The 20,164-nt window shown below is 36.3% G+C and overlaps 1 protein-coding gene across 3 annotated transcripts in view; it reads left to right on the top strand.

Annotated features, from left to right (window-relative positions):
- DGKB (diacylglycerol kinase beta) overlaps window positions 1-20,164 on the top strand; it is a 326,673-nt gene that overhangs the window by 26,296 nt on the left and 280,213 nt on the right. For all 3 annotated transcript variants that reach the window (XM_079302918.1, XM_079302917.1, XM_079302919.1), the window contains exon 2: window positions 4,026-4,286. In XM_079302918.1, coding sequence (XP_079159044.1) covers window positions 4,217-4,286 — 70 coding nt within the window. In that variant the 5' untranslated portion in view covers window positions 4,026-4,216. The remainder of the gene's footprint in view (window positions 1-4,025; window positions 4,287-20,164) is intronic.

A 20,164-nucleotide genomic window follows, 5' to 3' on the forward strand; every position in this document is an offset into this window, starting at 1 on the left:
CTCAAAAGAATCTCCCCTGCCTTTCAGGGAGTTGTGTTGGATTGGTTGAGAAACTGGATGTGTCTCCATGGGCCAAAGTTTAAAGCTGAAATCAGTGTTGTTGATCAGTTTTGTGGGACTGATATAATTTGTTTTGCCCTGAATACTCTCAGAAAACTCATCTTTCCTTGCCTGTGAGGTGGAATGAGGTTGAGTCGTGAGGCTGGCATATAGGGAATTTGCCTCTATGTTGTTTTTTTTTCTCCATCACATACTCATTTTTCTTTTCTGAGCCAGGCTTCTGTAGAGCAGCTGAGGTTTTTGGTGGCATGGGGAATTCCTGGAAATCTAAATTTGTTAGCAATGTTGGCTGAATGCTGAGTAATTTGATTTGTATAGTTTTTAACAAAGCTTTGCTTCCTAGTTTGGATATGTGGCCTGGTAGGAATCCTGACAGAACACTTAATAAACTTTCAAATTCAGAAAGGAAAACATGTTAAAAAAAGAGTGTGGAATTCTAAGACTTATTATAGTCAGTGGCTAGAGGAGGAAGATTTTTTTTCTAATTCTTTTTGTGGTTAAATGAATGGTTTATTAATGTCGTGTTTCTAGTTTCTCTTATTTTTAAGGTCTGCTTTGTGTCTGACTGAGAGGGCTGTGAATCTTGCCTAAGTGTATACTAACAAAATGTACGCACAGGTCTGAGTTGCCCACGATGGGTCAAACTTAGAGGATTGCTGGAAAGTTCCTTATGTGACATTGTATGTATTTCAGCTCTATGCTGTATTGTATTCTTCAAAGTAATTTATCTCTGCATGAACAGGTCAAATCACTGTGTGTGATCTGTTTAGAGCTGCTGATCTTTATTTTGCCTACCAGCAAGCACATTTGATTATTGTTGTAGTTCAAGATTCTTCTTTTCCTATGTGATGGTATTATGGTTGATACTACTTTCCTCTTCATATACTTATCTATAAGTTTCTCACTGCATAGTCTTCCTGAAGTACCTAGTGAGCACAAAAACTAAAATAAGGTGTAAAGAAGTGAATTTATATTAAACACTTCTGAAAAAGATAATACAAATTAGCTAATATTTTATTTTACAGAAATTAGGATATTTCCATAGTATATAGGTGATCTTCCAGTGTATGCCTTAACAAATAACACAGATATGCATTGATTACTTTTGCCATCAGCATCTGTATACTGAGTTTGTTTTCTTATAACCACGATATTATCAACATAATATGGGAAAATGTCACTGTAAAAGATTTAACTGTGAAAACCTAAGCAATGCAGAGATCATTCCTTGTTTAGGACTCTGTTGCAGCAGAACCTATCAGGAAACTGAAAAAAGGAAGTACCCAGGAAGTTCATTTTGGTGAAATGTTCCCCATTATGTGTCTGTGTATTTCTGCATCCCATACACTGAGGTGGAGTCAGGACCTGGCTGCAGTCCAGTGAGCCACCCTCAGGGGACTGCCTGCCTCTCCTTCCCTGTTCCCAGATTACACTGGCAAATTAGATCCACCTTGTCCCCATAGGGGACTTCTTCCCTTTCAAAGGACAGAACTTGCATTTCAGAGCTGTCCAGAATAAAAATGTAACCTTAAATTCTGTTGTGTGTTCCATGATAGCTGCTGTCTTAGGCACAAACTGCATCTTCTTTGCTGTGAGCTGCCATGCCCATACTGCATTTTTTCCATTGTTGCCAACTCATTCAGGACATGCATGTTTTGTTACAGCTCTGGCTCTAGGCTGTAGAGCCTGGGTGTCTGGTAAGGGGGAAAGGATGTCAGCTGGTCATTTGGATCTGTTTTCCCTGCTGATGAACTGTGTATGCAACAAACTTTGTGTAGAGTGGTCAGCTAAAGGTATTGCATATGAATAGACTGATCAGACCAGAGTGCACAGCATCATTGCCTTGCCAGCTGTAGTAATTCTAATGGTAAGCTGTGTATCACAAATATACATATTAAATAATCAAGATAATCTCTAATTTTACAGTATTCAGTAATGTTAGCTTTTGTAGGTAATGAAGCTAATGTAGTTAAGGATGATGTAAATAGTAAAACTGGATTAAATTATGGTAGAAAATTTTGGTTATGTTACCAATACTATTTTAAATATCAGTAAAATCTAATCAGTTGCCAAGATTATAAAAAATACATACCAACTTCAAGATATAAAACTGTCTTCAATACAATCTAATCAATTCCCAGAAATGAAACATCTGTGATTAAAATGACCCGGTTGACCATAGTTACTTTTTCTTGAGATAAATAAAAGTACTGAAGTTCACAAGACAGAATTATAACTTTTCTTACTAAATAGCACATTTAACCTTGGTAGTTGCTGACCTTTTTCAGGCACTGACATTGATTCACAGAGATTTGAGGGCTGATATGCCTTGTACTTGGCCAATGTTATTAACATTAGTGTTACATTTTTCATCCCAATCTCCATGCTCCTGTTGGCTTTTGTTATTTTTCAATTATATTATGAAATTGTATTATATATTCAGTCAGATTTTAGATCTTCCAACTCTTCATATTTTTTTTCTAACAGAAGAGCAGAGAAAGCTCTGGTACAATTTTTTAAAAGGCAAGACAGCTGTTATTGCACTTAGGACAGACTTATTTGCTCATAGTGTAGTCAATGGATTCAAATCATTCACAAGGAAGGGTCTGAGAGCAGTGAAAGCTCTGGGGCTGAGTTGTCTTCCTTAGTGTCTGCAGGGATTTCTTTGCCCAGTGATGGTGATACTTGTGTATGTAAAACAGGAAGAGTAAAACAAAAATATTACTAGGAACAGAAGCATATTGAAATAACCCACATTAACCCAGTCAGATAACAGATTTTTTTTTCTCTTCCTGTTTTACATACACAAGCTTGTAAACATGAGTTTCTTTCCCCTTGTGACTCCTTTTTGTATTCTTTTTCAGCTACCAACATCTCCCTCCTTAGCACTCATTCCATTGCTGTGTTAGTCTTTTTTGATCTGAATTTTTTGTTTGCTCTTTTTGTAATTTAATCCTTATAAATGATACATTGCTAGACATAGGAAAATATTCCACTTACAGTCTAAAATTAGCTTTCTACTCTAAACTGGTCTTCTAGGCAGCCTCTGTAATCAATAAAAGATAAATACCACAGGAGAAAATTCATCACATTTTTTGTTGAAACTGGAAGGATTAATTGCTGCCTGGGCCACCTGTCTCTTTGTGATGATTAAAGGGAGTGCCTGAGATGACAATCTCAGATGAGGTACCTGGCTTTCAGAGGGCTCAAATTAGATGAAAAGTAGCCCACCTGTTGTTTCAGGTGTTGCTAATGCATTGCTTTCAGAGGGCCTGTCCTGCAGAGGTAGAAGCTGCACAAAATTGGGATGAGAAGGCAACCACAGCTTTGAATTTTTTCGCCCTTGAACTGATTTGTGATGGTACCAACAATTATATTTGATTTTCACTGGTGACCAGCAATGTTGAGATGTTCTAGAAATCAAACCCCTACTATTCTGTTAGAGTAGTTAATGTTTGTATAGCTCTTATGTGAACTTCTCAGCAAACTGCAGAATTCATTTCATTTTTGGCATGGAGTGTTAGAAGCTTCATAGCATTTCTGACAAGACCATGCAGTGCTGTATAACAACATAATTTGGTACAAATCCAGTTACAGAAATTGGATTTTAAAATCATAAGGAACTATTTGCTGATAACATAGTATCTACTATTTCAGTGGTTGTTACTAAATAGGGAACATCTGCATGAAGTGTGTCCACATATATTTGATTATAAGCAGTTGATAATTTTTAATGAATGCTGCATGCCAACATTTGGAATTAAAAAAAATAATTTGGAAATACATATAAAAATACAGACAAATACAGTATGGAAATATTTTGAGCAAAACTGTGTATGGGAAAATATTTATTAATTACAAGTGTTCTCATAGGAAATGTGGTATATTCTGGTATTTAATATTTTCTATTTTATTCTGGCATATTTGGTATTTATTCTGGTATTCAATATTTGTTCTTTTAACAGTGCTGTAACTCATCACTGAACCAACACATTTGGAGCAGTTCATAGCATCAAAAACATCATCCACATAGACTGATGCCATCTTGGCACTCTCCAGACACTGTGAACTGAAGTTAAAAATCTTTATGGAGTTTATAGCACCTGGGTCAAAAGGAATATTCTTCTGATATACAAGGAGGACCCTCACTGCCAGTATGACGAGCCAGGAGAAGTGGGTTAACCTCAGCCCTGGAGAGTTCTCTCAGCTTCAGAAATATGCAGAATGTAAGTAATTTTTAAAATATTTAGTTTTATGGCTAAATAAAAATTAGGAGTATTTTGAATGTAGAATATAAAATTGTTATATTATTGATACTATTCACAGGTTAGAAAGAATGAATCCAGGTTCTGTATTGATGATTTGTTCCTTTCAGAGACCATTGTGAAGAAAACTCTGTATTTCACTTTTTTATAGGAATAATCTTGATTGCTCTGAATTACATCACCAAATAAGTAGTAAACATAATTGAGCAATTTTAAAAATCACTTTTGAAAATATTTACTGCATCCTGGGAAAATATTTTCAGTTTATTTTAATTTTTTTTCAATATCTGAATTTGAACATTTCTAATAGACATAGAAAAATATGTGTGGTTTTTTTTTCCTATGTATTCTTATAACTTAAGCCTCAGTGCAACATTTTCCAAAACATTTGCCTTCCTCGTGGGGAAAAAAAAAAAGGCATTTAAGGTATTTCTTTACTTTTGGCTTCCCTTTGTTCCTCCAGCACTTCTTGCACACACAGTATTTCAGAGCCATTGTTTTAGTAGAACTGTTGGTATCAGGGAAATTTCTTGAAAATGTTTGTGTTCAGGTTTGTGTGGGTACATTATAAAAATATATGTTGTCTTTCAGGATTCCTGTGCTCCTTTGTGATTAATGGATGTTAGTTTTTTGGAAATGTGAAGTGTCGCATTTTTTTCTGTAAATAGTTCAATTTCTGGTGGAATTAGAAAAAAATAAAGCTAATGGTATATAGCTTTTCATGTATAATGCCAAAGGAATTAATTTGAATTTCTGAGTTGTCCAATTTAATTTAACTAAATGGCTGAACAACAATACCTTTAAGTGTGTGATATAGGACTTTAAAATGCAATTTAAAAAAAACTGGAACCAATATTTTTGAATTTGATATATTTTCTATGTAACATGGCAGTAAACAAAAGGTTGTGACAACAGATATCTTTGCTCATTACTAAATAATAATTAAGTTACATGGAATTTTGTAAAGCTTGGATATATAATTGTTTTGATATTTCATTGTCTTTGAGCTTGGAAAGACAATTAACTGAAAATCACCAAATTTCATTTGGTGACTTGGTAAAGTTTGATTTAAAAGTTTAAAAATTTCATAAAAAAATAAAAATAATATTAATAAAAAAACCCCTAAGCAACAGAAGTCCTCATTTTAAATAATGCATTGCTCATTTTTCTCCAGCATTGTATTTAAAGTAGCAGTGATCCTCCTGTAGGATAGAAGGTTGATCCAGGTGTCAGAAGGTGACATTCAGGGGAGGTTTGGCTTTGTGGCAGGTGTCTGCCAGCATGTAATGGTGATGAGCACCCAGCTGTGCCCTGTGAGGAGTGGGTTTCACTGCAGGACTTCAGAATAAGCAGGCAATTCAGAGGGATGTGAATTTTTTTGCCTTCACCCTTTGATATGCAGTCTTGTCATTTGCTCTGCCTTTCAGTTTGGTGTAGAGATTTTACTTGATCTTATTTGCAACATTATTTTAACTATGGAAGTTTTTAACTTCCTTGAATTAAAAAAAATACAGTATTTATAAATCTTATTTTAGTTTGCATTGAGGTGTAATACTAGAATACTAGAACAAGGAGTACAGTCTACCTGACAGCCCTCTGCTTTGGATTATATTCTTAGTGGCTGACAGTCACTTCTGCCTGATATGATCACAGAAAATCAATATTACTTTTATACAGCTGGAATATGTTGAGGCAGGATGCCAGCTGCTCACCAGTCTGTTCTATCACTCCTCACTCTCTTCCCATGTTCTGCGATGGGGTACATTCCATGGGGAGCTGTCCTCCACAAACTTCTCCAGTGTTTTCCACTGGCTGCAGTTCTTGGTTGATACAGAACAGAGACCTTTAGCTGGTGAATGGGAATAGTGAGGTGCTGAGCTGCCTTCTGCTAGAACCAGTAGGAAGTTCTGAAGTACAGGGGGATTTAAATTTCTGCTTTTCTTTGGAGCCCAAGTAAATTTGGTTAAGAAAGTTTGCTTATCCATTTTAGACACTTCATATGTCTATTCATGCAGAAAGTATTCTCTTTAAAATGCATTAGCTAGTGTTTTGCATATTGACTTTCTGGTATCAGGAAAAAACTCCTTGCACATTTCCCTTTTGATGATGAATCTCTTCAGCCCAAGCTGGCTACAGAGTGAGACAGTTTTACTTGTGACACCTCTGTTCAGGGCACAAGCACACATCACCTCTCAAGTCTGAAAGCCTTGGTTTGGATCCAGTGTAGGAAGGGGTGACACTGTTCTGCTGCATAGCAGAACTTGGCGGAGTGAGGGTTTGAGTTTTTTGAGGTTGAAGCTAGGTCTGAAACCATATCCTTGATTTTTCCTGTATCTGAAAAACAAGCCTGTCTCACCTTTGCCTATTTTATGAAGACTTGCTGCCAAACTTTACTGAAATCAGTCACACCTCAAGTTTTACAGTTTCCAAGAAGAGCAGAGGAATGGGTCACATAGGTTCTAAGATACAGATTAAGTGCCTCTTATCTTTACACTGAAATAGAGCTCAGGTGGCACCTAGATGAGCTGCTTCTCTTGGCATCAATTGCCTTCAGTCATGCAAAGAAAACCTCAAACTATATTTAGATACAGACTGCAGATAATAAGTACATCCAGAGTTGAGTCATATGTGCATCTATAATTCATATAAGTGTGGACACTATAGATCCAACTGTCTTGGACTTAGAGCATAAATTCCCTCTAGTCACCACAGTGGGTGTGTGGGTCTTGCACTGTATGAAGCCCTTTAAACTACTGCTGTGGATTTTAGTGCTCTGCGAAGGACATGTGCTTTTCACTTTCTGAGTGAAAGACACTTTGCTCTAGTTCAGTGTAGTTCTATTTTATTAACCTTCTGTGAGCTGGATGATAGCACTCACTACTCTGGTGAGTGCTGTCAGACAAGGTCTGCTCCTACCTCTGTGTGTAGGTACTGTCCTTGTAATCACTTTGAGAAATTCCTACCACATCTTGTCTGCCTGTTTTCTTCTTCACATAGTTATAATATAATTCAGTGCTTTATCCAGCTGTACTGTTTGGTTAACCCAAACCCTGGTTGTAAAATTTATTTTTTGAATATATAATAGCTTTTCTCAATTTCCATAAATATAACTGAACAGCGAAGGAGAATGAGTTCTCCACCACTTATTCCTAATCACAAAATATTTCCCTCTGAGCAACACTCAGAACTTAGTAGTAAGTGAATATCTTCCTGTAAATTAATCCAAATAGTATCTGTAATTTTTTCTTACTGAATTATTTTTGACCTCAAGTCAAGGTAATTTTATGCTTCCAACATAGGACCCTTTGTCTACCTGCATATTAAATAATTTGGGGCTTCAATGAATTTTTTGAAACAGTTTAAATATTACTTACCAAAAAAAAAAATAAAGCATTTCTAAAATTCAAAGAGTGTATTACCTAATACTTGGCACTTTGCAGTTAATATGCATATGTGTGGTTTTGGAAGAATAATTATTTCCAAAGACAGTTCCTCTGTGTCCTTCTTCCCAGTCAAATTAAAAATCTCCCCTCTTATCTTTTTCCGAAGATAAATCAGTAAAACATATTTTACATTACAACTTTGCCTGATTTTAAATTGCCTCAGAAGAATAGGTGAAAAGAAAAAGAAGAAAAAAAAACTAGGGTAACTGGTGAGATTATTATATAATAGTGATAATAATGACAACAACAATAATGTAGCCCACACTGAATCCTGAAGATTCTAGGGAACTAAATGCACTTGAGAGAAGAGTTTTTTTCCTCTTTTAGATTTCATAATCAGTGATGGATGTGGGAAAGAAAGTGGGAATTTTTCTGCATAAAACTGTCATTGCACAGAGTAAGGTACATACAGGACATTTCAGGCAAAAGCAGTTTCTTCTAAACTATATGGTAACAGATATGTCTTTGTAAATGGTGTGAGGAGCAGTTGAGGGAGCTGGGGTTGTTTAGCCTGGAGAAAAGGAGCCCCAGGGGTGACCTTAATGATCTCTTCAGCTTCTTGAAAGGAGATTGTAATCAGGTGGGGATTGTCCTTTTCTCCCAGGTAGCAAGCAATAGGATAAAAGCTGACAGTAGGACAAAAGTTTAGAAGCCTCAAGATGCTACAGGGGAGGTTCAGGTTGGACATCAGATTTTCCTCTTGGGAAGGGTTATTAACCATTGGAACAGACTGCCCAAGGCAGTAGAGGAATCACCACCCATACAAGTGTTCAAGGAATGAATGGATGTACCATGGTCTGGTTGACAAGGTGGTGATGAGTCAAAGGTGGGATTTGATGATTTTGACATCTTTTTCAACCTAAATGTTTTTTGTGATTCACTGATATGTGCCATTCTGTACTACTCCAAACAGGAACCTGATTTGTGAGGGCATTAGAGAGAAGCAATATAAATAGCTTCATTGTGATGATTATCTGTATATTAAATTGGATTAGTTTGGACAGGGTTTTTTCTTTAATCCTTTTTATTAAATGAATTTTGTATCTCCTTTTTATTAAACAAAGTTTTATGGCTGTTGTAGTCCAAATTATATGTTAAGAGGAGCTTACAGAAATCCTGCTCCAAAAACAAGTGGGGAAATATTGAAGGGATTTGAAACAGTTAAAAAAAGACTATTTCATGAGTCAGCTAAGCATTAAAAAAGGAAAAAAGAAAAAGAAGCTCTTCCCTCAGTAGGAGGAGAAAAAGACCTCTGAGCTCTGGCAGCATGTGCACTCTGGGGAAATAGCTTGGTTTTGTGTTGTCCTTTTGAGTTTGTCAACAAAACGTGCCCTGAGGAAAAAGCCTGAAAAAAACTTTTTTGCAAAACTTTTGGCAGTAATTTTTTTCCCAGGCTGGTGGAGGAAAACTTGGGCAGACTGTCACAGACTGAAGATAGAAATAGATGTTGGAGTGCTACTGAAATGACTGTGAGAACAGAAACAGCATCTGCAGCTGCTGCATCTTTTGATGTGGCATCAATAGCTACTGCAAGAACTAGACAGTGAAACAATGTTATAGGGGAACAGGAAGGAGGATTTTGTGAAAAAGATCACTGAAGAAAAGTGGGAAGGTCAGCAAAAGTTGTGGTTCAAAATTAAGTTGTCAGAGACTCTTGAGTGGGTTTGGTTCTGTGGTACTCACAGAGAGAAATATTTTATTTTACAATGGGTATAAATTACAATCTTCTGGGAACTTCATTTATGTGGCACCTGGTCGCCAGCAGCTATGGGCCATTACACAATCCCTTAGAGTCACAGGCTTCTAGTGCCACATGGAATTCTACTAGTTCTAATGAGAGAATGAATCTTATCACATACAACTTGACAAAACCAGCTATTTTTGACCGTGTGGAAAATGGAGAGAGAATATCACTGGTGATTACTGAAAATAGTTTTACCCCAAGTATTGGATTTTAGGATTATAGTCTTATTGCTGCTATTAGTAAAGATGGAGGTAGCTAGGTTCTCAAAAAGTTTTGGCAGGATCTGTTAGACTGGCTGAAAGGTGGAACTGCCAGTTCTGCCTGTACAATATCCCATGAACTTGGGAGAACTTCATGGAGAAGGACAATGGGCCTAGTGAGAGATCCAGTCTTTGCATGCAAGGCTTGTTTGGGGTAGAGTGGCCAGAAAGGGCACCAGTTGATAATTTTTAGAGCCTGAATCCTTATCCTAAATCTGTGATTTGGAGCTAAAAATCTAAGTAGGAGAAAATAGAGAAAAGTACTCAGTGATTTGGTGAGGCACTTACTTTAGTTGTCCTGAGAGGTGAACTATGAACTGTGCATATTAATATAACACTATAATTCTTTTTTCAGGTCTGTGAATTTAAATTCTGTGTGGACATTCCTGTGTTGCATCAATTTAGGGAAAATGGGTTAGGAGTGTTACATATTATTTATTTAGCCTCAGGTCAGATTTACTATTAAAAAGCCCTGAGCTCTGTTCAATGGAAAGCTTCACTAATGAGGATATCAGATCTGACTTTAAATTGTTGTAGCCTGAAATGCAGACTAGAGAAAATACAAAGTTGCAAGTTTATTTTTCATTTCACCAGTCATAGTTGAGACTTGAACTCTGAAGATCATACCATAGATAAAGGTATTGTGGGAGATTGAAACCTGGGCACCAATATCATCTGCAGAAATATTAGTGGATTTCTTTCCTTTCTCTAATTTGGGTTTCTGTGTTAGGTCTTAAAGAGAATGTAAGATAGGAATGATGAGCTGAGCATTTCTGAAGAAGAAAAAAAAAAGCTGATAAACATGAAATAATACAATATGATCTGGATCTTTGAGGTGGGTGCTCTAGTGAGAGAAAATGCTTAGTGTTTCTACCATGATAAATGCCTAGTGGTGACTAGCAGCTATGGTTTTAACCAAACAGAAGCTGATCAATTCTCCAGTTAGCCTGTCAGTGGTAAACAGTGTCATATTGACTCTGTCCACAATTGTGAGTAAGAAGGAACCTTTCTATGTCTGTCAGGTGGAACACTCCTGTATGCAGAGCTTGTTCCTGCTTCCACACCCATACTAAAGAAGGGCATCCAAATTCAGGTGTGAACTATTTAGGGAAAGGAACAATGTAGCAGAGTCCTGAAAATTGTGCTTTGTTTGAATGGACTATTAAATTACTCAGGAGTTTATTTTGTGAGGAAGGCACATGTACTTAAGTACATTTTTGTCCTCTCAGGCTACTATATGTTCTGATTTGAAGCATTCTTTTAGGAAATACTGGTTTTTGTAAAACTTTGAATGGTACATAGTAACAGCACAAAATACTCACACTGAGTGACTTGGTTTATTGTTATTCCATTATGTTCATGTCTTAGCTAATTACAGGGATCCTCTCCTGTCTTTTAACTGCAAGAAGCTCCATATGTCAGCAGCAGGGAGACATGTTTTAAAAGCAGAAAATAGTGAATTTATAATTGTTACTGTCAGCTGGCGAAATTGGGACAAATCTCCTGTTTATAAATCCCCAAGAATCATAGAATTGTAAAGGCTGGAGAAGATTCTTCCTCTGCAGAACATAAGATGCTCCTGGAGTATCTGATTTGTTCAGGAGTTCCAATTAAAGGGATTATAGTCAGCAAAATGCAAAACTGTCTCCTTTGTGTGCTGTTGGCTGGAGACTGCTAACAAGAGATCATATATCATAACATGAAGAGAATTAGTTAATTTAGTAAAAGCAGAGAAAGCAGTAGCCTGTTAGAGTAAACTTGTAATTCAAAGAATTTGAAAAATGATGACAAATTGGTCCAGAGCTGGATCAGTTCAATGAAGCACCAGCTGTTTTTAGCATCAATTTCCTTCCTAAAGAACTTCCTCTGGTTCCTGAAAAATTGATTGATAGCGTCAAAATTATGTTGGCTCCAAAAATTGTAACTTTCATTTAGGGGTAACAAAAGTATTAGGAAGCAAATGGTCTCAGCTGTGCTAGTGCTAACACACTTGATTTATTTGTTTTAGGAAAGCTAGAGGAAGTGTCAAAGCTGTGTATTTAGGTCTCATATGGAAGAAATGTTAAAGGAATTGAAGAAGTGAAAAAATTGATTCAGACTGTTCGATAGTACTGAGTCACATTGATCCCAGAACCCAGAGAGAAGATACTGTTAAAAAAGGCTGTCATTGCTGCAAACACACAATTTATGCCTGGAGAGGCACTGGAAATGCTTTCTAGGTGATAAATAGGACACTGTCCCATCATCAAAAGCATTTGGTGGTCTCACTACAAGGTGATAATTTACCCTGCAACCCTTTTTTGCACATTGGCTTAATCTGGGAGAGTGGGACAGCAGTAACAATATCTGGAGAGGACTGTAAGGTTTGCTCAGTCTTGCTGAGCAGTGAAACATGGTAGTTCAATACATTCTAGTTCAGTACAGATGTTGAATTTGTTGTGCTGAGACTGGATGCTGTTAGGCCCTTATTTTTGGAAAAATTATATTATTTTCTAGATTATGCTGCTAAGTTTCCAGTGTTTCTGCTCAGGGCACAGTGTCTGTTTCAGTGCCTGGGGAAGATTAAGTTAGAACTGTAGCACTGCCAATGGGATCAGGGCCTGTGCTAACTCTTAGACATACAGATTATTATTTAATTGTTCTTAAATAATATAGTGGTCATAGAAGGGAATTACGAGAAAGTTTTTAGGGTAAAAGTTAATTACTTTGCACTTCTATTTTCAAGGGTATTGTTGCAAGGAGAAAGTGTAAAGAGTTCTTACAAAATCCAAAACAGAAACATTTGTTAACGGAATCACAGAATGGATGAATGAGGCTGAACAGGACCAGCTCTTTTAGTTAACTGGTGTTTTCAATTTTTGTGGCTGAGGGTTTTGTGATGTGTGGTAGCTAGTAGCTGGTCTTTGAGTTCTGAAAGGCAAATGGTGTCATCTCACCTTGCTCTTAATTTCCTTGGTCAAAAATAATGACATTTTCTAGAATTGAAGCTGCACAGGTACATGGTGCCAGTCAGTAACACCTGGTGTTGTTGCAGCATCAGCTGTTACTGGCATTGAAGATATATTGTGTCTATTACAGATCTGACATATGGCCATCAAATTACTGAATGTCTATTTATACACTGTAAAATATGTAAACATTGATTATGCCTTTGTTATATTTCCTGTGTTTCTATGTATCTTCCTTATTTCTTTTCCTTTATTGTTTGGTTGTTTCTATGGACATTTGCATGTAAACAGTAAGAATATTTTGTTGCTTACGAGTTCATCTGTTCCTGTTGCTTATTCTTATTATAAAGATTTGGGGGATAATTCAATTGGTTGCTGTGGAAATGAGCCTGATGTCACAAACAGTTACAGTTCACCAAGCCTTTAAGAAAGAAAATGAAGGGAGAATGGGCTAATTGGAGAGCCATGTGACTGTAGCAGAATCTCAACTCTTATTAAAAGCATGTATTTTTAGTCACTCTGTTTCTATAGAAGAGCTGGAACGTGTAATTCAAATGGTGACAATCCATGACTCATCAGACAAACTGGAAAAAACAGCTCTGAGGGGAAGGATGGTCGTGCTTTGCCTTCATCAGACTCACACTCAATAAACCAGCAGCCCATCGTAGGTCCCTTAAGCCCAGCAAAGCTTCCTGTGCTTGAAGAGAGAAGGGGAAAGCTGCCTTTCCAACCTATCCACTGAAAAAATATGCTTTGCTATTAGCTTTAGCACTTCTGCTGTTCTGCCTCTCCTGGGCTTCTGGAGAAAGGAGAGCCAAAGCTGCCTTCCTTGTCCCTCTTGAGAACAGCAAGTAGGTTGGTCTTGATGGCTCAAATGGAGAATCAGAGGTGTCAGTTTGGAAAAGAGGAGAATTAAGGCTGTCTGATAGTGTCAGAAGACTTCCCTGCATCTGCCATTAATTGGGATGAAGGTGCCTGGATTGCCTTCCTCTGTGTTGTTTTCTACCAGTTAAAAGAAGCAAAAAACTAAAATCTGCTCACAATTACATATATTTTCATTGTGGTTTTAGACACTAAAAATATATTGCTTTTTGTGTGGCTCTGGAAGACTTTTAGTGGATGCTGTGCAGTGTCACTGAATAGTTCTGTTGGCTGCACTACAAAATTGAATGTTTTTTTGAGGACATTACAGACTGCTAAATTTGTCTTTAAAAGTGTTCAGATTTTGTGTGAGTCATAATTTTTATTAATACTAATACAGAATATGGACAAAATATTTTTTATTAAATTCCAATGTAATATGCTTTTGTATTAATGCTGAAAACAGAAGTGCTTGATTTTATTTTAAATATAAAAGTTACAATTTTTTTTTTTTTTATTGCAGACGACCCTGTCTTGGAACAGGGGTTGTTCTAGATGGTCTAGAGAGATCCCTTCCAACCCTAAAAATTCTACAATTCTAATATTGAGACACTTGAATTAATTGTAACAGCAATAATAGTGATAAAAGGCTTGTTTTGAAGAATGTATTTCCTAGAAGTAAGTGGCCTAGTAATAGATCTTTTCATTCATTAAGGCATACTGAAGAGCTTTGAAATGCTTTGTTAACTGTTTTTTCTTTGTTATTGGTTCTAGTTTTGTCTGTTGTTTGTGGTTTGCTTTTTTTTGCTTTTTTGCTTTTTTTCTTTTTTTTTTTTTTTTTTTTTTTTTTTTTTTTTTTTTTAAGTAGAGTGCTGTTTCTACTTCTAATATGTTCTTTGTCTTTGAAATTCACTGCAGAAATAGGGTGGACTCCAGTATCTTTAACTGTATCAGCATAAACACTTTGGCAATACTTGTAACTGCTTTGAAAGCAACCATAGGCTGTATATTGTTTAAGTACCTATAGATAGTAGCAGTTGAAATGAACGCAGGGAAACAGTGAAAACTTTATAGATGTTTAGGAGAGGAGGATGGGAAGATGACTTATGTACTAAGCATGTGAATTCTTTGATGAAGCACTACAGGGCTGGATAGGCTTCAAGAGTGTGATAAATTGCTGAAATTATACTAGAGATGGTGAAAGGGCATTGAAGAGATGTGAAGAAAATGAGTGAATGACTAGAGTTCCTGGGATAAAAAGTAAAAAGCCCTGAAAGGGAAAAAATAATTTAAAAATATTAAATAAATTAAAAAAAAAAAAAAAAAGACAGCATGGGAAAACAATGCAAAACAAATAAATTCAAATAAAGTTGGAGTCTACCAAGTTTTGAGAAACCAAAATTTACATATCTGTGCTGTTTTTACAACCCATAAGTAGTTCCATGAGTGATGTAAGAAAACAGAGAAGAGCAGATGTTAGAAATAGTTTATCAGGACAAAATCAAAGTTTGCTTTTAGAGAAACAGAACAGCAGACAGGATCCAGAATAGAAAGCACCTAAAACTGAGTGTTTGGAAGTTTTGATTTACATTTGCTGTTTGGTAATGAAAAATAATAATAACACTGAAAAAACATAATCATGAAATGGAGAGAAATTACAGCAGAAGGAAAAGAATTCCCATTGAACCTTAGTGGCTAGCCAAAGTTTACCTTGTGCAAATGATTTTAATTACTTTATGCAAATTGTTTTGTCTTCTGCAGAGGGTCCTGCAGAAGTTTTTGGATAAAAATTCTTTATTATTAAAATCAGTGTAGATGTATATAAGTACAATTATTTTTAATTTGAAAATTTGAGTACTTATTTAGCTAATTTTGGGTGAGGTTGGATCCAAGTAAGTACTCAAACTGGAATTTGAAAAAAGTCACTTACAGTCCCTTTAGAGGTGCTCTCATTCTGGAATAAATCACAAATGGCTGTTCATTCAGATTTGTTTTAGTAGATAAGAAGCTGGTTAATTAGGAACTATCTGATACTTAGAGGAGTAATGACCCATTTCATATTCCTTTAAGTATAGAACCATATTTTTATATTTTCTTTCAGACACAATGAATATTGTCACATTTCTTGTCAAGTCCAGGCTTGATATTTCATCTGTGGTCTAACATGTGATGCCTTCAAAGAAGACCACACTGTTAAAAATACACATAGTTTAAATTTATATGATACTGTCATGTACTTTGAGCTCAGGGAATTTGAGGGATTCACAGAAAGAACGTCAATTAAGTTGTCCCAAGTGGTACAAAAGCACATTCTGAAGTGTTTCCTAGTCTAGTGTATGTGCTTAAATCAGAGCATGTGCTGCAGTTTTTCTGGATTAGTTACAAGAAACAAGTGTCAGAGTAGCTGTTCCTTCTAATAGCAATCTTGAGATGTTATGACTGACTGTGTACAAGGACTACTAAACTGCTCTGCAAACTACAAACTCTTCAAGGCAGATAAACAAGATAATTACTTTGTAGCTCTGTGTCGATGTTGCAGCTTAAAGTTATCCAGTTTTACATTTATAAAAATAACCTAAGTAAATTTAAATTGAATCTTTGGGTTTTTCTACAAATAACACATTTCAGAAGAACTTGGTTTTATTTTTTTTTTTTTTTTTTTCACCTCTTTTTTTTTTTTTTTGTCATCCCTACTTTGTTATCTGTCCACACAGCCTGCATAGCATGTTTGGCTAGCAGCACCTTCTCAACCCCCTAAACAAAACAAAGGAAAAATACCCAAGCAAATCCAGTCATCTCTACAGCTTAACATCCTATCCTCCTATCCCTGGGAGGCATGCATCTCTAAAGTTTTTGTAAGTGTTCCAGGCACAAATATGTCAGTCTTTATTCAGAGTCTATCTGGACATAAAAAGTAAACCTAAATATTGTATAATTATGCAGGTGGATTATAGTCACATCTCCATTTAGTTATTTTAGTGGAAACTAGCAATAAATATGGTCTCTGCACTACAGAAAGCCACTTTCTTTGGCTTGAAAGTGAGTCAGACCTCATTAAGTGTTGTGTTGTATCTAGTGAATAAGAAAGCTGTGTAAACTGTTCTTAATAACTTGGGTCAATGAATAAGGAATATATTGTGTCACTACATTTTTGTTACATTAAATTTGCTCGTTGTAGTTCAGGTTTTATCCTGGAATTTGACATTTAAGGTAAGAAATGCCATAATTTTCTTGGATGGAAATGCCCACCTGTATGTTCAGCAAGTTGTTCTGTCCCATGTAGAAAGAGCTTGTCCTGTCCTGTTTTTCCCCCCAGGAGTTATGGTACCCAGGCATATGCAAGAGCTCTTCTCATATGGGTTTGCTGCTCATGCTGCCAGTGATAGAAAAGTTGTGTTCTCTTGCTGCTGTCTGTCACTCATACAGTGCCAAAGAGAAGGATGTGTGGTGTTCAGAGGTGTTGGTTGAGGCAGACTGTTCAGGTTTTTAATTATGATTAATCCTGTATATAATAGTAGGTGAGTTTTTGTAAGTTCTTCTCTTATTCAGACCATTAAAACATAACCATGAACTTGTCTCTAAGAGCATTTTAGTATTTTTATACCAAGCCTTTTACAGACTCATCCAACTATCTTTCAAAAATAAAGAATGATAATAATAAAACCTCCCATATACCGCAGTTTTCAAATAGGTTTAGTTTGAAAGAATTGATCATCTACTTTGTTTTAAAGATTGTGAAGCATCTCTGGGAATTTGATTTCTGCATTGTTGTACTAAAAGGCTATGTTTAATTGTGCAGTCTTGCTCAATGCCCTTTTCTGTTTAATGAAGTGGATTCTACCTCATTTTCTTTATCTTTTTCTGAAAGGGATGAAACTGTTTCCTGTTTCTTTTGTCTGTTTAATTTTTTTGCAATAATTATGGGTTTATAATGACTTAACAGGTGGAAGAAACAGAAAACAGTTTCATCCCTTTCTTAAAAGGAGAATAAAGTCCATCATCATAGCAGATGTTTATTTTTATGGGTTTATTTTCATAAGAATTTCTTAGATATCAGTCTTGTCCTGATCTTTTGTGATCACTTGACAGGAGAGATTCCCATTTTTATTGATAGACTTTCAGTCTAATGTAAAGAGTAGTTTTCCATATAATTTAAAAAAACACATATTTTGTTTGCATACATATTCTAAAGCTGTGTTTTGGTTTCTCCCCCATTTTATATATTTAATCTTAGATGAAAGTCTAGTATCTTATGTTGCACAACTTCTGACTGATGAGCTTTGTAAAAGTTGCCAGAATTTGGCCAGCCCTTGCCAAATGACCATGAGTAGATAGCTTTGGAGCTTGCTGTCAGAACTGAGATTTTTCTAACTGCTTTTTTGGCTGGTATTCTGTTGCATTTTGAAATTTTTTGCATTAAAGCTGTTGAGCTAGTAACTCTAATTGTCATTTTAGGGAAATGTAGTCTGTTCTGCAGTGATTTCCTCCTGCAGATCTGGAAATTCAAATGTTGTCTTAAAACTTATAAGCAATTTTTAGGAGCCTGCTTTTTGAGTTTTGAAAAAACTGAAAAATCAATTTTAAATCTTCACGACCACACATACTACATTTTCTTTTAACAATGTTAGTTTATGCCGTTTATACATCACTGTTTTCTATGAAATCAATCCATTATCAGCATTTCTTGTGGAAAGACCTTTTAATTTCATTTCATCATGCTTTGTCTATTTTTAACCCTAGTGAGAACATAGTAGATTTTTAAAATTACATTAAACCTTTACCTTAAAAGATGATGCAGATCAAGTATGAACATGGAGAGAGAAAGAACAAGGAGGCAGATAAGGTATTTTTTTAAGTTATTTTGAATAAACAATAAATATTATACGTAATTTTTATTGTGAGTACGAAGCCATCAGAAATAAAGGATAAGTAGTTAGGATGTACTAGTGAAAAATGTGACAATTAACATCAGAATTTTTGGCTAAAATCAAATAAAAATAAAGTGGAAAGAAATCTTAATGGCAAGCAAGGTAGTATGCATGGAATAATCAAGGGTTTATATGAGGGTTGAAATACAGAACCAGGAAGAAAGCAAGGTGAGAATAAAGAGGTATGCAGTATTTCTCCAGGGGAACTATTCCATTGTTTTTTTGGAAATATTGGGATGTTAAAATTAAATATCAATTTATTTATTTTTTCTGTGTTCAGTTTATTGACTGAATTGTATGCAGACTTTTAAAAAACTTGAATTCTAGCTGTTCCCTTTAAAATTGCACAGAAGTCAGTTCCTGATCTTTGTAAAGTGCTCAATGCCTTCACATGACACACAGCAGGCAGAATGAGAAGCCTTCATTCTAATTTTCCAGCTTTTATATGGCTACAATTAACTCCATATGATACACATTGTTGTCTTAGTGACAAAGTTTCCAAGGAATTACTTTAATTCTGATAGCAGGAGCATAGTGTGTTTTCTGTGTGCAGCATGGGCAGCCTCGTTGCTTTTCTGAGCTTTTGGGAAGCTCTGGTGGCCTGCAGGCTGTCCTCCTCCTTCCCCAGCCTCTCAGCAGCTGTTGGCAGCTGCTTTTTGGGTGGCTGTCCCCACTGCCACCCCCTTCTCTTTTGGGGTTCATGTCCTTCCTTATTCCTCCTCTTGGAGCAGTCCAGTGCCACACAAGCCCCTCTAAGCTTCTGCTCATCCTTATAATGCTGTTTGGCAAGGGAATGAATGCTCATGAGTGGAACTGAGAACTTCTGCACAACTGGAAGGGGCTCTGTGGGTGTACCTGTGCTGGGGACACTGACTTGGACTGTCTGACAGGAATAAAAGCCTGTTGTGTTTGGGAGTTTTCCAGAGAAACAGCGTGCTTTGTGCTGTACTTTGCAGTGTAGTGCAAAGATCCCTAAGCTAGAAATGAGCAGTAAAGTGGTGCAGCAGCACAGCTGGAGTCTATTTTCAGTTTATTTCAGGAGCTCTAGAATTCCTCCTCTGCCTGATTCAAGCTAATCAGAGTCTCTTTACATAATAGTGCCATTTGTAGGCACACAGAACACCACATTTTTTTTAAGCAAAACACTGCGGTGTTCCTTTTGAAACATTTGGATGCTTAGAGAATTGAATATTTCAATATTTTATTTGGGGAAAAAAAAAATAAAGGAAAGTTAAATGTAATTATTGGAGAACATGTTCTGGGCTGCATCAAAAGTGTGGCCAGCAGGTCAAAGGAGGTGATTCTGCTCCTCTGCTTTGTTTCAGTGGGACCCCACCTGTGGTGCTCCATCAGGTGTCCCCAGCACAGGAAGGACATGGACCTGCTGGAAAGAGTTTAAAGGAAGGCCACCAAGTTGTTTAGAGGGATGGAACACCTCTCCTCTGAGGAAAGGCTGAGGGAATTTGGTTTGTTCCTAGAAAAGGAACTGAAGAAAGTTTTGGGGTGACCTAATCACAGTTCCAGTATGTGAAGGGAGCCTACAGGAAAGATAGAGAGAGTTTTAACAAGAATGTGTGGTGACATGGGGAATGGCATCAAACTGAAAGAGAGTAGGTTTAGATTAGCTATGGGAATTAAATTCTTTACTGTGGGGG

Source organism: Erithacus rubecula (assembly GCF_903797595.1).
Source record: "Erithacus rubecula genome assembly, chromosome: 3".
NCBI classification, from domain to species: Eukaryota; Metazoa; Chordata; class Aves; order Passeriformes; family Muscicapidae; genus Erithacus; species Erithacus rubecula.